Source organism: Homalodisca vitripennis, chromosome 1 (assembly GCF_021130785.1).
Source record: "Homalodisca vitripennis isolate AUS2020 chromosome 1, UT_GWSS_2.1, whole genome shotgun sequence".
Lineage (NCBI taxonomy): Eukaryota > Metazoa > Arthropoda > Insecta > Hemiptera > Cicadellidae > Homalodisca > Homalodisca vitripennis.
The window spans coordinates 111,433,641-111,448,689 of NC_060207.1; the positions used below are offsets into that span (position 1 = coordinate 111,433,641).

The 15,049-nt window shown below is 31.0% G+C and overlaps 1 protein-coding gene across 2 annotated transcripts in view; it reads left to right on the top strand.

Moving 5' to 3' along the window:
- Window positions 1–15,049, top strand: part of LOC124369235 (targeting protein for Xklp2-like) — a 54,768-nt gene that overhangs the window by 6,934 nt on the left and 32,785 nt on the right. For both annotated transcript variants that reach the window (XM_046827119.1, XM_046827127.1), the window contains exons 3-5: window positions 4,872–5,176; window positions 8,489–8,642; window positions 13,107–13,227. In XM_046827119.1, coding sequence (XP_046683075.1) covers window positions 4,872–5,176; window positions 8,489–8,642; window positions 13,107–13,227 — 580 coding nt within the window. The remainder of the gene's footprint in view (window positions 1–4,871; window positions 5,177–8,488; window positions 8,643–13,106; window positions 13,228–15,049) is intronic.

Sequence of the window (15,049 nt, forward strand, 5' to 3'; positions counted from 1 at the left end):
ATACAGTAGTTATCTCTTATTTGGATCTGTTTGTCCAACTTTGTTTAGAGCTAAATAAAAGTTTGATATAATTTGTTTTCCAACTTGTAATAGAGATAAACTGTTTCATACCAGTAATATTTAGATGTGCATACATTCTTTGAATTGTAATCCATTCTGTATATAAACACTACTAGTTCATGTTAAGGACTTATTTCTAAATTTGAAGTATTAACATTTTTTATTTTCTTGTTCTGTAATTATGAATATTTACCATATTAGAACTTTTACATCACCTGTAATTGTAAAAATAAACTAAGTTTGTTTCTAACAGATCAGAGTTTAATTTAATTATTGAGGCACATAATATTTTTAATAACTTAAATATTGTTCTATCGTTTTAACCAAATATTTACATAGTTTTATAAAGGAGTTCATGCGTTTTTAAAAAAACTCAAAAAAAACTCAAAAAAAAAAAAAAAATATATATATAGTCTCTCACTCCTTAAACTAAATAAAATAAATCGCCTAGTTGTTTTAGAACTTTCAAAAGAAAACAAAAATCTTCAATTATTTACTAAAACTAAAGAGAATCATACTTTATACTTTGACTAAAACCAAAATAACTTTTAACATTGTCTTTTTCATGTAAAATCCTTATGTATACTTCGAAATTGCATTAACGCATGGATGCTAATTTCACTGAAATAGGAAATTAAAAGCGATATAAATGATATGATTATAGAACTGACATCTGCACACTACAACATAAATTAAGCAACTAAAAATGTTAACTTGAAATTAATAAGGGAGGGTTCAGGTTAGAAGAGAGTATACATAAGTTACTTTCAGAATAATTGGAGCTGGTCAAGCCAATCATACATTATTTATTTATTAATTTATAGTTTGCATGCTTTAATACAAGTTAAGACCCAATTACATTAAAGCAGTTAACAATTGTACACAATATAGTTCTTTCGTGGGTTTGTAAGGTCCATTTTCAGTACTTAAAATAATCACTGGATATCAAGTAGTATATAACAAATAAGTATAAATGACAGCAACAGCACAATAATCATTAGAGAAACAACAAAAATTTGTACTTAAATGCAACGACTAAGTAATTTTATATACACATGCAACGACAAACATAATATATAATATAAAGACTTGACCTAAAAAATATATAATTATAATTAATAACAAAAACAGCACAATAATCATTTTAAGAATATAACAAAAATATGTATTTAAAAAAATGCAACAACTAAGTAATTCTATAACACATGCAACAATACAAATAATTTAAGTAACAACATACAACAAAAATATAAATAGATGGAACGGTTATTGTAAGATAAATTACAGTTAAATATTTGTGTGAAAATATTAGGCATACATTGTATTAATAATCTAAAAGTCAATATAAATAAGGTTTATCTTTAAATATCATTAGGCAATTCTTCTTTAAAACATATTTTGATTCTGCAAATATATCAAGATTATTTCCTTCCGAAAGTATTAAATTGTGAGATCTCATAATCCATAGCAGAGGCGAGTACGCGTGCGATACTGTCCATACATGTGGCAGATCAAACATAATTTTACACCTACTATTGAAGCGCGGAACCCTAAACCTAAGAGCTTCCATACTGACCACGTCGTCCACCCACCCTTGCACTAAGCCATGCAGAAACGCTTGCTCCATCACTGCTCTCCTCAGACCTAGACTCTCGAATTCAAACAGACTTAATAACTCCTCGTAATTAATTAAATAAGTATAAATATTAAAACATTTAAAGTAAAGATATCTTAAAAATCTCTTTTGTACATTTTCTATGGCATCTTTGTGGACGGCATATGTAGGGTTCTAAACTATACACGCAATCTCTAGTCGTGACCTAACCAGTGCCTTATATAGTGTAATAAATTTTACACTGTTTTGAAAATTTACTCCTTGTCTGATTATAAACCCTAGCATCCGACTGGCGGAAGAAATACAATTAGTAATATGGTCATTAAAAGACAAACTGCAATCAACAATGATTCCCAAATCTTTCACTGAATCAACTCTAGACAAAAGTGTTCCATTTAAATAATAATTGTTCTTAATAATAGTCTTTGATCTGCTGAATGACATTACATGACATTTAGAAATATTAAATTGCATATTATTCTCCACCCCCCATAAAAATACACTGTCTAAGTCCTTCTGCAAATCATCGGCGTCAGATTGATCGGATATATACTTGAAGAGTTTTAAATCGTCAGCAAAAAGTATAGGATTAGCTGATACCACACGGTCACTTAAATCATATATCATAATCGTAAACAAACAAGGTCCCATAAAAGTTTGAGCCTTGAGGTACTCCAGATTATGTCACAGAATAGATTAAAGGAAGCGTGGATCTTGTTGGTAGTGTGTGCATGTGTAAGGACATGTATGTGCTTGTGAGTGAGTGATTATAACGTGTATGTGATTTACCATTAAGTGTACCGCAACCGAATAAGCGCCTCTGCCGCTGCCCAGCCTAGGCTGAGAAACCACTCGACACATGGCAGCACTGCCACTCTTAGCCTGCAGCACATGAATCAGAAGATTCCTATAAAGTTGATGAGCCGAATAAAACGAATTATTAATTTCCAAAGTGAGTGCCGGCCTGTGAATGTCAAATCCAAAATTACTCTATTTATTGTTAAATATGTATGGGTACTTTCTTGAAACATTTTATTTTTATTATCACGGATAAATATTAATAGTAAAAGCTATCTTACTAGGGCCATTCAGTGATTTTATAGTTTATGATCAATCCACATCTATTTATTTGTTTTTTTACGTTTGGCCCCACAGTGAAACATACATAACATGATGGTCAGCTTGAGTTCTAAGTTAAGCATATTCTTTTGCCATATACCAAATTAATTAATGGTTTTCGTGATAGATCGTATAATATTTCAAATATTTTTATAAATAATAATACAATGCTTTTTATAATAACTGGTCAAAATACTAAAAACTTCACAATAAAGTGTAAAACCTTTTCTTAGTCATGTGTTTAAATTTGGTGAAAATATTGGGTAGGTCTATAATAATTAGTAACAAATGAGGTATTAAATAGCATTATATTTGAATTTATACAAATATTTTAAATATTATATGATCTATCAAGAAAACCATTAACTATTTTACGGCTTTAATATTAGAACTATTAGAATAACCATTATAAAGGATTTCTTTAGCCTTTTAATTTGTTCTTGAAGTTTGGGCATACCCGATTGGCATGTTTTTTAAGAATAAATTAATATGAATTTGCATACAACTACATCAACTGAAAATTTCCTTATGGGTGTAAGTACAAAATATTTTTACTAATTGTGTTTGAAAATCTGAACGTAATATACTGTTTGTGTTTCGCTTGATGGATTCCTTCACTACTAAAAAAAAAAAATGACATTTTAAATTTATTATGGTGAGAAGGTAGTTGCTTTGTTGAGTCAAATTGTCATAGTGTAGTTGAAACATGCTTATCGCTTATCACCCCGAAATTGAAGCAACAATCTATAGGTTAAAGCCAAAGAGACATTGTCATGCCAAGAGACTAGGGCATTTGTTTTCTGGAACAGACATGGTGTTTTGCTAGGGACTTTCTGCTATGAGGAACAGCCAATACAAAAGCCTACTGCACAACCCTGACAATGTACTGATAAGCGTGGCTGTGGAAATTTTACTTTTCCATGCTACCATGACTTAACAGTTTTGTTCTTTTGGTGAGAACACCCATGTATAGCCCTATTCAATTAGTCAATAGTCAATATTAACTTCTAACTTTTCAGTATCTCAAACATTGCCTTCCCAGCAAGTGCTACAATGATGATAAAGTAGTAAAAACAACTAAAGTTTAGGTTACAGGAACAGGCTAGGTGGTGCTTGTTTTATTGATAAATTTATTCGGTGGACCAGAGGCGGTGGACCTACCACTTCTAAATGTATGCTGGGATTCAGAAAATAGGCTATTTTCCTCAAAGTAGTTTACGAGCTGTTGTTTTATATGTGTCTCAAATACCTTGGCAAAAACCGGGATTATCAATATTGTCTTATAGCTTGCCACCACTTAAGGATCACCCTTATTAAAAATTTGTAATGTCTTAAATTCTTTATAGCTACTTGACTGAAATGTAAAAATTAAAAACTCAATTGCACAGGTCCTAATTAGATTATGTCCTGCAAAAATTTGTATAATAAGTTTTTCATTAGCACTGATATTGCCTTGATGTTTTGTTAACTAGTTGTTAATTAATCTATTTATTAGAATGAAATAATTATACATTTTTATACTAGAAAAGATTATATTTTGAGAATTACTTGTATAATCAAGTCAATGTCAACAAATCTTTAATTCCCTCTTCCTTCTATTTTGATTTTCAGTTAATAAAATGAGCGCTGGGTCAAAGTTTTTTCTTCTTTGAAACTAATATAAAAAGTCTATTCTTGTAATTGGAATTGATTTAGCTCATAATAATTTATTTATCTGTCAAATAAATTATAAATGTGTATTATAACTTAACTTAATAAGTTGAGATGGAGTAGAGGAGTAGATTTCATAATAGCTAACAGTAATTATCACGAACAATCTTTCTTTTATGTTTTATAGATGTACAAATAAACAGTTATATATTTAAAACAAGGTGCTTGTGTTTTTAAATGCTAGAAGCAAAGTTGGCACAGGATTATTTATTTTAGAAGTGCATCATGGTAAAAAAATGTTTTATTCCATGTAATAATAGTTTGGTTAATAAGTTTTTCTATTGTACCAAATTTTATATTACTATAGTGTTTAAATTTGAGAAATGTATTTTATTTCACAACCATGATTTGTTTAACTTTATTACAGTGATGATATGAAGAAGTTGTCAGTGAAAGCTAAAAAACGCACATACTTTGACGGAATAGAGATTGACTTGCAGGAAGAGAAACAACACACAATGACTACCAGAACAGACCAGGCAAGGAAAACACCAACAATAGGACTGCGTACACGAGTGGTCAACAAATCCATGGGAGGACTAAATCGGAAACGCAAGTTTACATTTGGTGAATGTGAAGCTCCTATTAAATATATGGCTATGGCTGAACAGATTCTTCATTTCCAGAAGGATACACCTCCGCGTTTCCATACATCAAAGCGCCGTTCCTCAGGTAAATATAATAAATATGAAACATTATAATGGAGTGGCTGGAGCATTCAAAATGTTAAAACCTCGGATTAATAATTACAGTGCATGAATTAATATGGTCGACGTGGGATTTTGTTTTTAAACTGTAAATTGTAATGTTTGCCAACGATTTTGTTTTGCATTCAATTTTTTCATTGTTTAAACAAATTATTATAAAAAATAAATTTGTACCATTTAGTTTTGCTTTAAACATTTTTTTTATTTTTCAAAATAAATAAATATATAAAAATTAATTAGACTTCTGGTTACAAATGTGTGTGTGTGTGCGTGTGCGTGTGTGTACATGTGTACACACACACACACACATATTATATATATATATATATATATATACATTAAATTGTATAAATGGCAATAGCCTTATTTAATTTCAATAAACATTGAATCACAAAAAGTACTTGCTCCGCCGGGAGTCGAACCCGGATCTCTCACTTACCGGGTGGATGTGCTACCATTACACCACAGAGCGCTCACTTTTTCCAATTCAATTATTTTGTATTTGGCCGTATCTGTCACATATGTCTTTAAATAAGCAAACTAACATATGATCGGAAGACCAAATACCTGTCAAACGACTTTTATTTACATTAAATTGTATAAATGGCAATAGCCTTATTTAATTTCAATAAACATTGAATCGCAAAAAGTACTTGCTCCACCGGGAGTCTCTCACTTGCCGGGTGAATGTGCTACCATTACACCACAGAGCGCTCACTTTTTATATATATATACAGTATATATACACACACACATTTATAACCAGAAGTCTTATTAAGCTATATATAATATATTATAATATTATAATAATAATATTATGTTAATATTATAATATTAATGTTTAAATATATATATATATATATATATATATATATATATATATATATATTTAAACGTTAAGCCAACTAATGACAATTAAATAAAGAATGAAAATTATTAATAAAATATTTGTTTACATAAACATTTTACATTTTCCGATGCTTTAAATACTTTTTATAATAGATGAAATGTTAGAGCAGCTATTTTCGCTACATTGTAAACATGCTACACTACAGTATAAACCACTTTTCCGGCATTCACACGCAGCTCCACATACATTTTTACAACTACAAAACAACATTTGCAATAGATTATCCGGAGCAGGTAATTGGTTCATTGTTATTTGGATGTACATGTTATCAGAATACTTCCATGTCTAATTTTCAATAACTAGGTCCTATCCAAACCATATCTGGATTTGCAAATACACTCTTTTTGAGTGTTTAAGTGCTGCATCAGATGTAGGAGGTATTGATAACAAAAGAACACTATTATTTTTGACAGTTGCTTTTATGAAAGAATTGAACCTGAACATATTCCAAATCTTTAGCTTTTGTTGAAGCTGCGTATAAACCCAAAATACAAATGTTACACCCACTTTAAATATTTTATAGGAGTCTTCATTGATATTTTTAAATACTTCAGTCAGTCGTATAAATCAGTTTGTTTCTCAAAATTTGTTGCTAACTTAATTTTTTCATTATTTAAAACTGCAAATTCCGATCCGAAGTTTCTCAGAAAATCACACAAAGATCAGTGAAAGTCATATAAAGATGTACAGTTGTTTACTAACAGCTTCTTACCAACTGTCAAGAAGCAATAAACAATAACTATGTTAACATATCAATTTGAGATCTTATTACTCAACTTGATTTGTAAATAGTTTGATATAATTAATAGATACCACTGTTTCTTTAATGACTAACATAATTTTAATTAATACTATTCAGGTACAAAATGCCAAATTTCAATATGATTTTTGTGTGTAAATTTAGTCTTAAGCAGGATGAAATTGATTCTGATGAAATATTATACATGAGTGGAACTGTATTCATATTGACTGTCTTTTGCAGAAAACAAATATGGAAAGTGAATCATAATACTTAAGTTAGAAAAAGCACAAACGAAACACTACTTCAGCCCGGTTTAGTGACTCCTTACCTGAAAAACAAAAGACAGGACAAAGTTGACAAGAAGATGGTACTAGAATGATATACTAGTCACTCTTCCACCTTCGCTGCTGCGTGTGACGTGTTGTTTGTGCTCTTCTTGCTTCAGTGTATTGACATCACTTAGTTTCGTTCCCTCCAGTCTGAACTTGATATTGTTGATTTACCAGTCAGATGTTTCGTAAATTTTTGAATGGCAGTACATTGCCGTTATTTATAAGGAGTTTTTTACTCCTAAAGAAGAGGGTAGATTTCAATCCTCAAAACGTAAAGTTATTTTTTTAAGATATAGCTATGGCAAATGTCCAAAATTCTATTATCCATTCAAGTCGTCCATTATCAATAACAAACTTTTGAATAAAGTGAACATGAAAGTTGTTATGTGTTTGTGATTTAGTTTGTATATTCTTCTGTTAAGCTGTAACTTGTAACTGGAACAAAAAGTAAATATTTATTATAAGTAAAAAATTTCTCACACACCAAAGGTATAATAGGATTTCTGATATTTGCCATCATTATATGTTACATATTACACAGCAAATGTCTGAAATCCTAGTGTATTTTCAAGTCAACCATCGTTGATAACAAACTTTAAACAATGAATTATAGGTATCTTATGGGCTGTGTTTTATTTTGTTTGTATAATCATATTTGGAGTTGAAAATATAACAGGAACAAAAGTGGGTTTAATCATAGTTGCATTGGTTGTTTTAATCATTGTAATTTTAATAATATTAAAAAAAATTGTTTCCAGTATTCAATTATATAAGGTGTCGCTATTAAATAACAAGACTGATGTAACAAATTCCATTTTAATTTTATAAATAACCACTTATTGTCACCTTCAATATACACTCCTTCTCTACGCCTACAATGCTACATGCAAATTTTCCATTGTTGGAAACTGGAAGTCATCTTCTGTCAGATCTTTCAGGACACATGCTGCTTTCTCTTTTACAGTTTTCACAGAGTTTAAAGAAACTGTAAAAAAAGAGTTTAAAGTGAAGTTTCACAATAATTCGTTGCTCTACTATTACTAACCATTTTACCCTGTAAAACAAAAAAAAACAACAATAACACGAATGTAGGCTCTGACTAAACAGTGTTCCTTATTTTGTATACTAAAGGGAAAGGTTCACATTAAACAGCTGTTGATTAATGGCAGTTGATGCATGCCTTCTTGATCATACATCGTCAGTCTCGTTATTTAATAGCCATCCTCGTATACCATAAAATCTTCTGTCATCTTGTTATTTTGTTGTATCAATTTCAGCTCAATATGTTTACAGGTATCCATGGTGACAGATTCAAAGCTCGACAGTCCTACAATCCTCGAAGGACTATAGCTATGACTCCCAAACTATTGACATCGAAGCGCAGCCGGCCCGTGGACCTTCCATCTCAAGAGGCGAGGGAGGAAATGGAACTGCTTGAGATGAAAAAGTACAAAAATGTTCTTGTATTAAGAGTTGATATTAAACCTGAATTAACATATGAACTCAATAACTAGCTAAATCATAAAAAAATAATCTAAATTTGTATGACAGAAATCATGTATATTTCTGTCATACAATCTGTCATACAATTTCTGTCCAATATTAAACACCAGAATGGTAGGATATTAATAAGATATTCTAACCTACTCTTCCAGATCCATAGTGGTTGTGGACGGTCGTATATGGGTGTTTTCTTTATTCATTTTTAAATGTTGCTCTTTACTTTTATTTGCTAGTGTCATCCTGGCAACTTTAAGGGGGATTATGAGATGTTGGGTGATTCTTATTAGTATGTGTCATGTGTTGTCCAATTTATGTTTTTGACTATACAAGCTATTGGTTATGTATTTACAACAATTTAAAAACATATGATATCCTAAAATTAACAAAACTCATGTTTTGCTGCAACACTTGCCAATTTGTGCACACTTGTTGAGTCTGTGTCACACATCAACATGTCAACCACATTGTATACAAAAAGGAAGCAATTGATCAAGAAATGAGCCAAAACTCTTTGTGATTACTTTAAACACTTTTATTTGTCAGCACAGAACTTACTTCTTTTTAAAAGTAAGGGATTGGTCTATAAAATGTTAAATAATTTGATTTGTCACAGTATGGGTTGTTATTGTGGATGTCAAAAGTATTCAGATTCAATAATGCTCAGAAGAGGAATTCCCAATTTTATCTTGACCCTAGATCCGGTCATTGACTAGAATCTAGTCATTTGTGTTCAGCACGATCAATTCAAATATTTACTATAATAAATCTGTTATCTTTGTGTTTGTAATGCATTAAATTATCAAATAGAGGTACTTTCAGTATTAAAAATTTGTTGGTAAATTTTAATAAAGGATAACAGTGCATAAATAGTTGGCGCTGACTATCATATTGATAAATTAGTTCAGTATTTCAACCTTGATTCACATAAAAATACAAGTATTCAATAAGTGTTGTGTATGAATCAAAAGCTTAGATTCTCAGGTATATAAGATACTATTATATAGTGTCCCACGAAGAGGTTTAAACGGTTGATTTTATATTACTTAACTAGTTATGCACTAAACATTTTCAAACTCTGCACAATTCATTGAATAGGTTTTAAAAATATTCTGTGAAAATTTCAGCTCTCTAGCAATTGTTGAAACAAAATGGTGGCATTTTGAAAACTATACTTTAAAAGCAGTAAAGAAAACTGTATTTTTGGTTTTGTAAAATTATTAATTTTCATATTCTATAGAAATAAAGCATTTCAATCAGAAAATTAGAACATAGCCTATTAAAAAACCTACAATTACAGTCCACAGTTATTCGAACTGTAATCCATCCACAGCGACACACTGAAAACAGCGCTTAAAAAATTAATCGTAAGCTCTTACAATCCAACGGTCATGAGGGTTTTCATTTAGTATTTGCTTGACAGTATTTCCGAAATGAGGAGGAGCACCATCTTGTTGGAAGATTGCTTGATTCATTTCTGGAACCGTAAAATGAGGCAAGATTTGTTCATTTAAAACCTGTTCATACCTATTCCCAGTCATTTTACCGCCTGAAATGTCGTAAGATAGCACCCCATTACAACTGGCAGCTGCCCAAACAGTAATTCCTTTTGATTTGAGTGATGTCTGAATGTGTGGATTACCGGTGTTGTATTAATTACAATTATGCCTATTAACAGCACCATTGCGGTAGAAAGTGAACTTGTCTGTAAAAACAAATTGAGTATACCAATTATTCTCGAATCTAGCTCATGAAACTCAATGATAAGAGAACAAAATTTCACTCTCCTGTCCGGATCATCTTCAAGAAGATTATGGACTTGGTGACTTTTGTAAAACTTAATTTTGTTTTTCTTAATTATTCTCTGTACTGAAGACTTTGGAACACCAGTTTCAAGTTCAATCTTCCTTGGAGATTTCGGTTTACCTGGAGAGCGGAGCATTGATGCGCATACTAGTACATATCTTTCCTCATTTGATCCTCTAGAGTGTAGAGTACTTTTTTACGACACTTCCAGTTTCTAATAAAGATTTTTCCACTTAGTTATTGTTGGATTGCAAGTTGATTCAACTCCGGGGTAGACAACTTGAAATTGTCTGATTGCTTCTGTAATGTTGCCAAAAGCAATAGCCCACGCACAACACTTCACATTTTGTTCAACATTAAAAGCCATTTCTCAAACTTCAATACCAGTAAAACTTTAATGGAGGTTAGGTTATGTTTTATAGCACAAGTAATATTCTTCAATCAAACATCTGTTTTCAATAATGAGCGTTATTAAACAGCTGTTCTTTAAAATCACGCAGTAATTAAATCAGGTAATTGAAGAAATAAATTTTTATAAGAAACAAAATAGTAAAATTTTCAATATGTCACCATTTTGTTTCTGCAATTGTTAGGGAGCTTTAGTTTTCACAGTATATTTTTAAAATCTACTTCATTAATTTTGAAAATGTTCGGTACATAAATGAGCAAGTAACATAAAATCAAACATTTAAACCTCTTTGTGGGACGCTCTGTATATTGTCATTATGTCTCTTTGAAGGGTTTATCTATACCAAGTGGTCCATAAAAAATTCATAGGTTGCTTCACCATCCCAAAAAATTTATATTTAATGAGTGGGTCCTTATGTCAGGTAAGACAAAAAATACTTTTACAAAATGTTTGATTGCTCATTATTTATAAATGGCAACTATTTTTGTGATGGTTTGAGTACTACTTTTGGCGTTCAAGGCATCTACGGTTTTTTAATTATTCAGTAATGGATTGCTCTTGGCCTTTATTTGTAAACAGCGGACTATTAAACAAACTAATATTTAAATATTTTTTGACTAACCAGATCCAAGAGTAATCACTCTTTAAATATTCAATGTTTCTGAGATGCTCAAACAACCAGTGCTGGCCCTCTTGGTATGGATTGACATTAAAAAATTAAGTTCACATGTTTTACTGTGTTTGTTAGTAAATTTAAAGATTTTGCAATTTTAATTTTATTTCATGTTTGTATAGTATTTTTCAAATATTATTCATCCAATAAAACACACATCTCTTTAATTATTATAAGTAATATTGGGTTTATACTACCTAAAACTACATTCTTACTAACAAATAAAAAAGTCTTCAAGTTTCAATTTAGCATAAAAACTGTTTTTATAGTGTTTTACAATTTCTTACTTATAATATTGTGTTTCCCATTCATTATTTGGCTATCTTGATCTATGCCAACAAAACTTTTAGCACAAACTAGGGAACCCAACACTTAATATTCACAACAAAATGTTATTAACTATATACAGGGTGTAAATTAAGTCCTGATACACCTGGATATATTCCAAACGGATTGAGATGTCGACATACAGTCTACATCATACCTGTTAAAATACTTTTTCCGACTTTAAATAAATGAAAAAGTTGAATGATAAAAATATTTCCTCCTCCCCTTTTCAAAGGAGGTAGAGGGGGACCACTTTAAAATTTCAAATTGCAACCCCTATCTTGTGACATGTCATTTTAAAGGTCTATTCAATGGACATGAACAAAACGTGTATGACGATCCTAGCCAAAATTATGGGCAAATAATCTCTTAAAAATTGTAATGCCACCTCTTACCAAAACTGTGCACACCAGAAACATTAGATACTACGTAAAGGGATAAGCTGGACCCCCTCAAAGTCTTACTAAAAGGTACCATGCATGCATTGTATTGATATATGCAAGACATTGGCATTATCCCTACAGATCATTAGTTTTTGCGTTATTTGCCCATAACTTTTGCAAAATGGCGTAGGGGTGTTATCTTAGTTACTTCTATAATTCTATTCGAACAAAACTAATACATTTTATACATTGTTGTAAATATTATTAAATGTTTTATTGTAAAAGGTAATATTTAAAAAATTATTAAGCCTATAAGGTAAATTAAATGTAAACAAAAATATGCATTCGTAAAAGAAAGAAATTTTTGTTTGTTTTGTTACATGAAAATAAGAGTACATGTTGTGTGCAAAGAACTTTAAAAACAACATAACAATACACCAGTAAAACGGTAGTTTCAAGAAGTTATTAATAAGTCTAATAATTCTTTAAGATAGAAAATGACATTGAAAGAAATTGTAATGAAAAACGGGTAAATCACTCTCAATGAAGAGACTAACATTAGTCGTAGATAGCATCACTAGACATAAAAACATGCAGTAAACGAGGAATACAGGACTGTCAGTAGATATTTTCATTAGCAGTTCTAAGTAGCCGTATATAGTAGTACAAAGCAGTTGTACTTTAGACTCCTTGTTGAGGTGAGAGGAGGCAAATGTCCGTGTGAGGGTTAAATGCCTGTTCTACTTCGTTTTAAGAGTTCTTGGCAAAGTACAACCAAAACTATGAACTGTCATGGTTTTTTTTTTGTTTCAGACATCAGGTGAAAGCGATGCCTTTGAATGACAAAGTTCTGCAACCACCAAAACCAATTCAAAAATCTGAAAAAGCGACCACTGTACCAGACCCATTCAATTTGACACAAGTCTTTAAAAAGGTATCTGAAAACTTTTCTTCTTTTAGTAGTGTAAATATTGTACTATTCAAGCAGAATAATCAATACTACAGAACTTGTCTGGTGTGATTTAGATTGGTATGATCCTTATGCACTGATAAGTTGAGTGCTACAGTAAAGTTTGTCTATGGGTTATCTCTCCTGAAGCTACTCTTGCTATAGTCGCTGAGCGATAGTAGCTAACTAGACTGTGCCTGATGCTATTGTTCTGGAATAATTTTGTTCTTTTGTTGTTAACTTGCGTGTGGGTAGTACCATGAGTTTGAGATAAAAGAGATTTTGTTTCAAACAAATTTTTTTGGGATCTTGATGAAGAAGAAGAAAACAGGAAGAAGGCTATTTTATTTTAGCCTTTTATTAATAAGTAACAGAACAAATCACTTTTTCCGTAACTCAAACCACTTCAGTCTTAGAACAAGGAAAATGGTTTTTTTGTACATTTTTCCACCTATAATTTGCTATGATCAAGTTAGTTAGCTATAAAATCTTATAAATATATTGTACTGAGTTTTATAAAAGATTAGGGGATGGGATTAATGATAAATTGTACTTAAGATTGTGTGACCGACACAATACCATTATAATTTGTGTATTCCTGGTATTCTCACTTCTGATGTTATCACTGATAATATTGTCTTTAACTCCTTTAGCTCTCCATGTTGTAAATGGTAGGATGAGTTGCTTTACAGACAGTTCTCCATATCGTAAACCGCAGGAAGACATGACAAACCAAACAAAATGAGTACACTCAGCTATTTTATGTGCAAAACTAGATTAAAAATCAAAACAAATGGAATGGGTAGTTAAAGAGCTGTAGCAATCTGAGCCACACTAAATGATATACCTCTCCTACCCTTCACTCTGTTATGAAAGATCTTTCAACAAAAAAGACTTGATTTCTTGTGTAATGTTTTCTTGTAGCAAAAGATGTCAAGAAATCAAATTTGTCCATATTTCATTGTTATAAAGAATAAGAATTAGATTTCCTATTACTAAAAACATTTTATTTCTCTACTTACGAGGGCTGTCCAGAAAGTAACAGACATTTTGATTTGGCGTGGCAATAGTCGGGACTAGCACCTCCATCTTGACGTCAGAGTGTTCCAACACTCAGTTTGCAACCGGCCGTGGTAGATTGTGGATCGTGCCTATTGTCCTTTGTATACAGTGGAGTGTTGAAATGAGTGCTACAATTGAAAATCCCGCCAGTTGTGAAGTATGTGTCACTTTCCTGTGTTTCAAGAAAGAACATTTTTTATGAGGGCACGTAACAGATGTATATTCAAATTAACTCACTTTTAATTTGATCCGTTTAAACTTTTTACATTCTATTTTAGATTATTTATAGAATATCACCCTAGTGTATGGATGTTAACTAAACTGTTGATATAAATAACCTTTGGACACATAATAGATTGAAAATGGTAGATATAACAAGTTTATCATGCTGAATTGGAATTGGTTTTGCCTTTTCTTAACAGAGAAACTTTAAATTAAATGGAATTAAAGAAAGTTTTAGTTTTGAAGATAAGTAACATCAAACAAACCGATTTTATCAGAGCTAAGCCTAATAGTGGTCTTTGAATAATTTAATGTAGTTAAATGATTATTTATTTAATTATTTTATATAGGGTGTTTCAGACCACTCGGGCGCAATCTCCTGTGGTTGAACCATCTGACATAAAGCAATGCAATAAACTGTTACCCTTAAAATCTTATATGGTTAACTTCTGTCTTTGGTGCATCTCAAATACAGAGTGTGCCAGAAAATTAGGGTCATAGATTTGAATCTTGAAAATTTAAA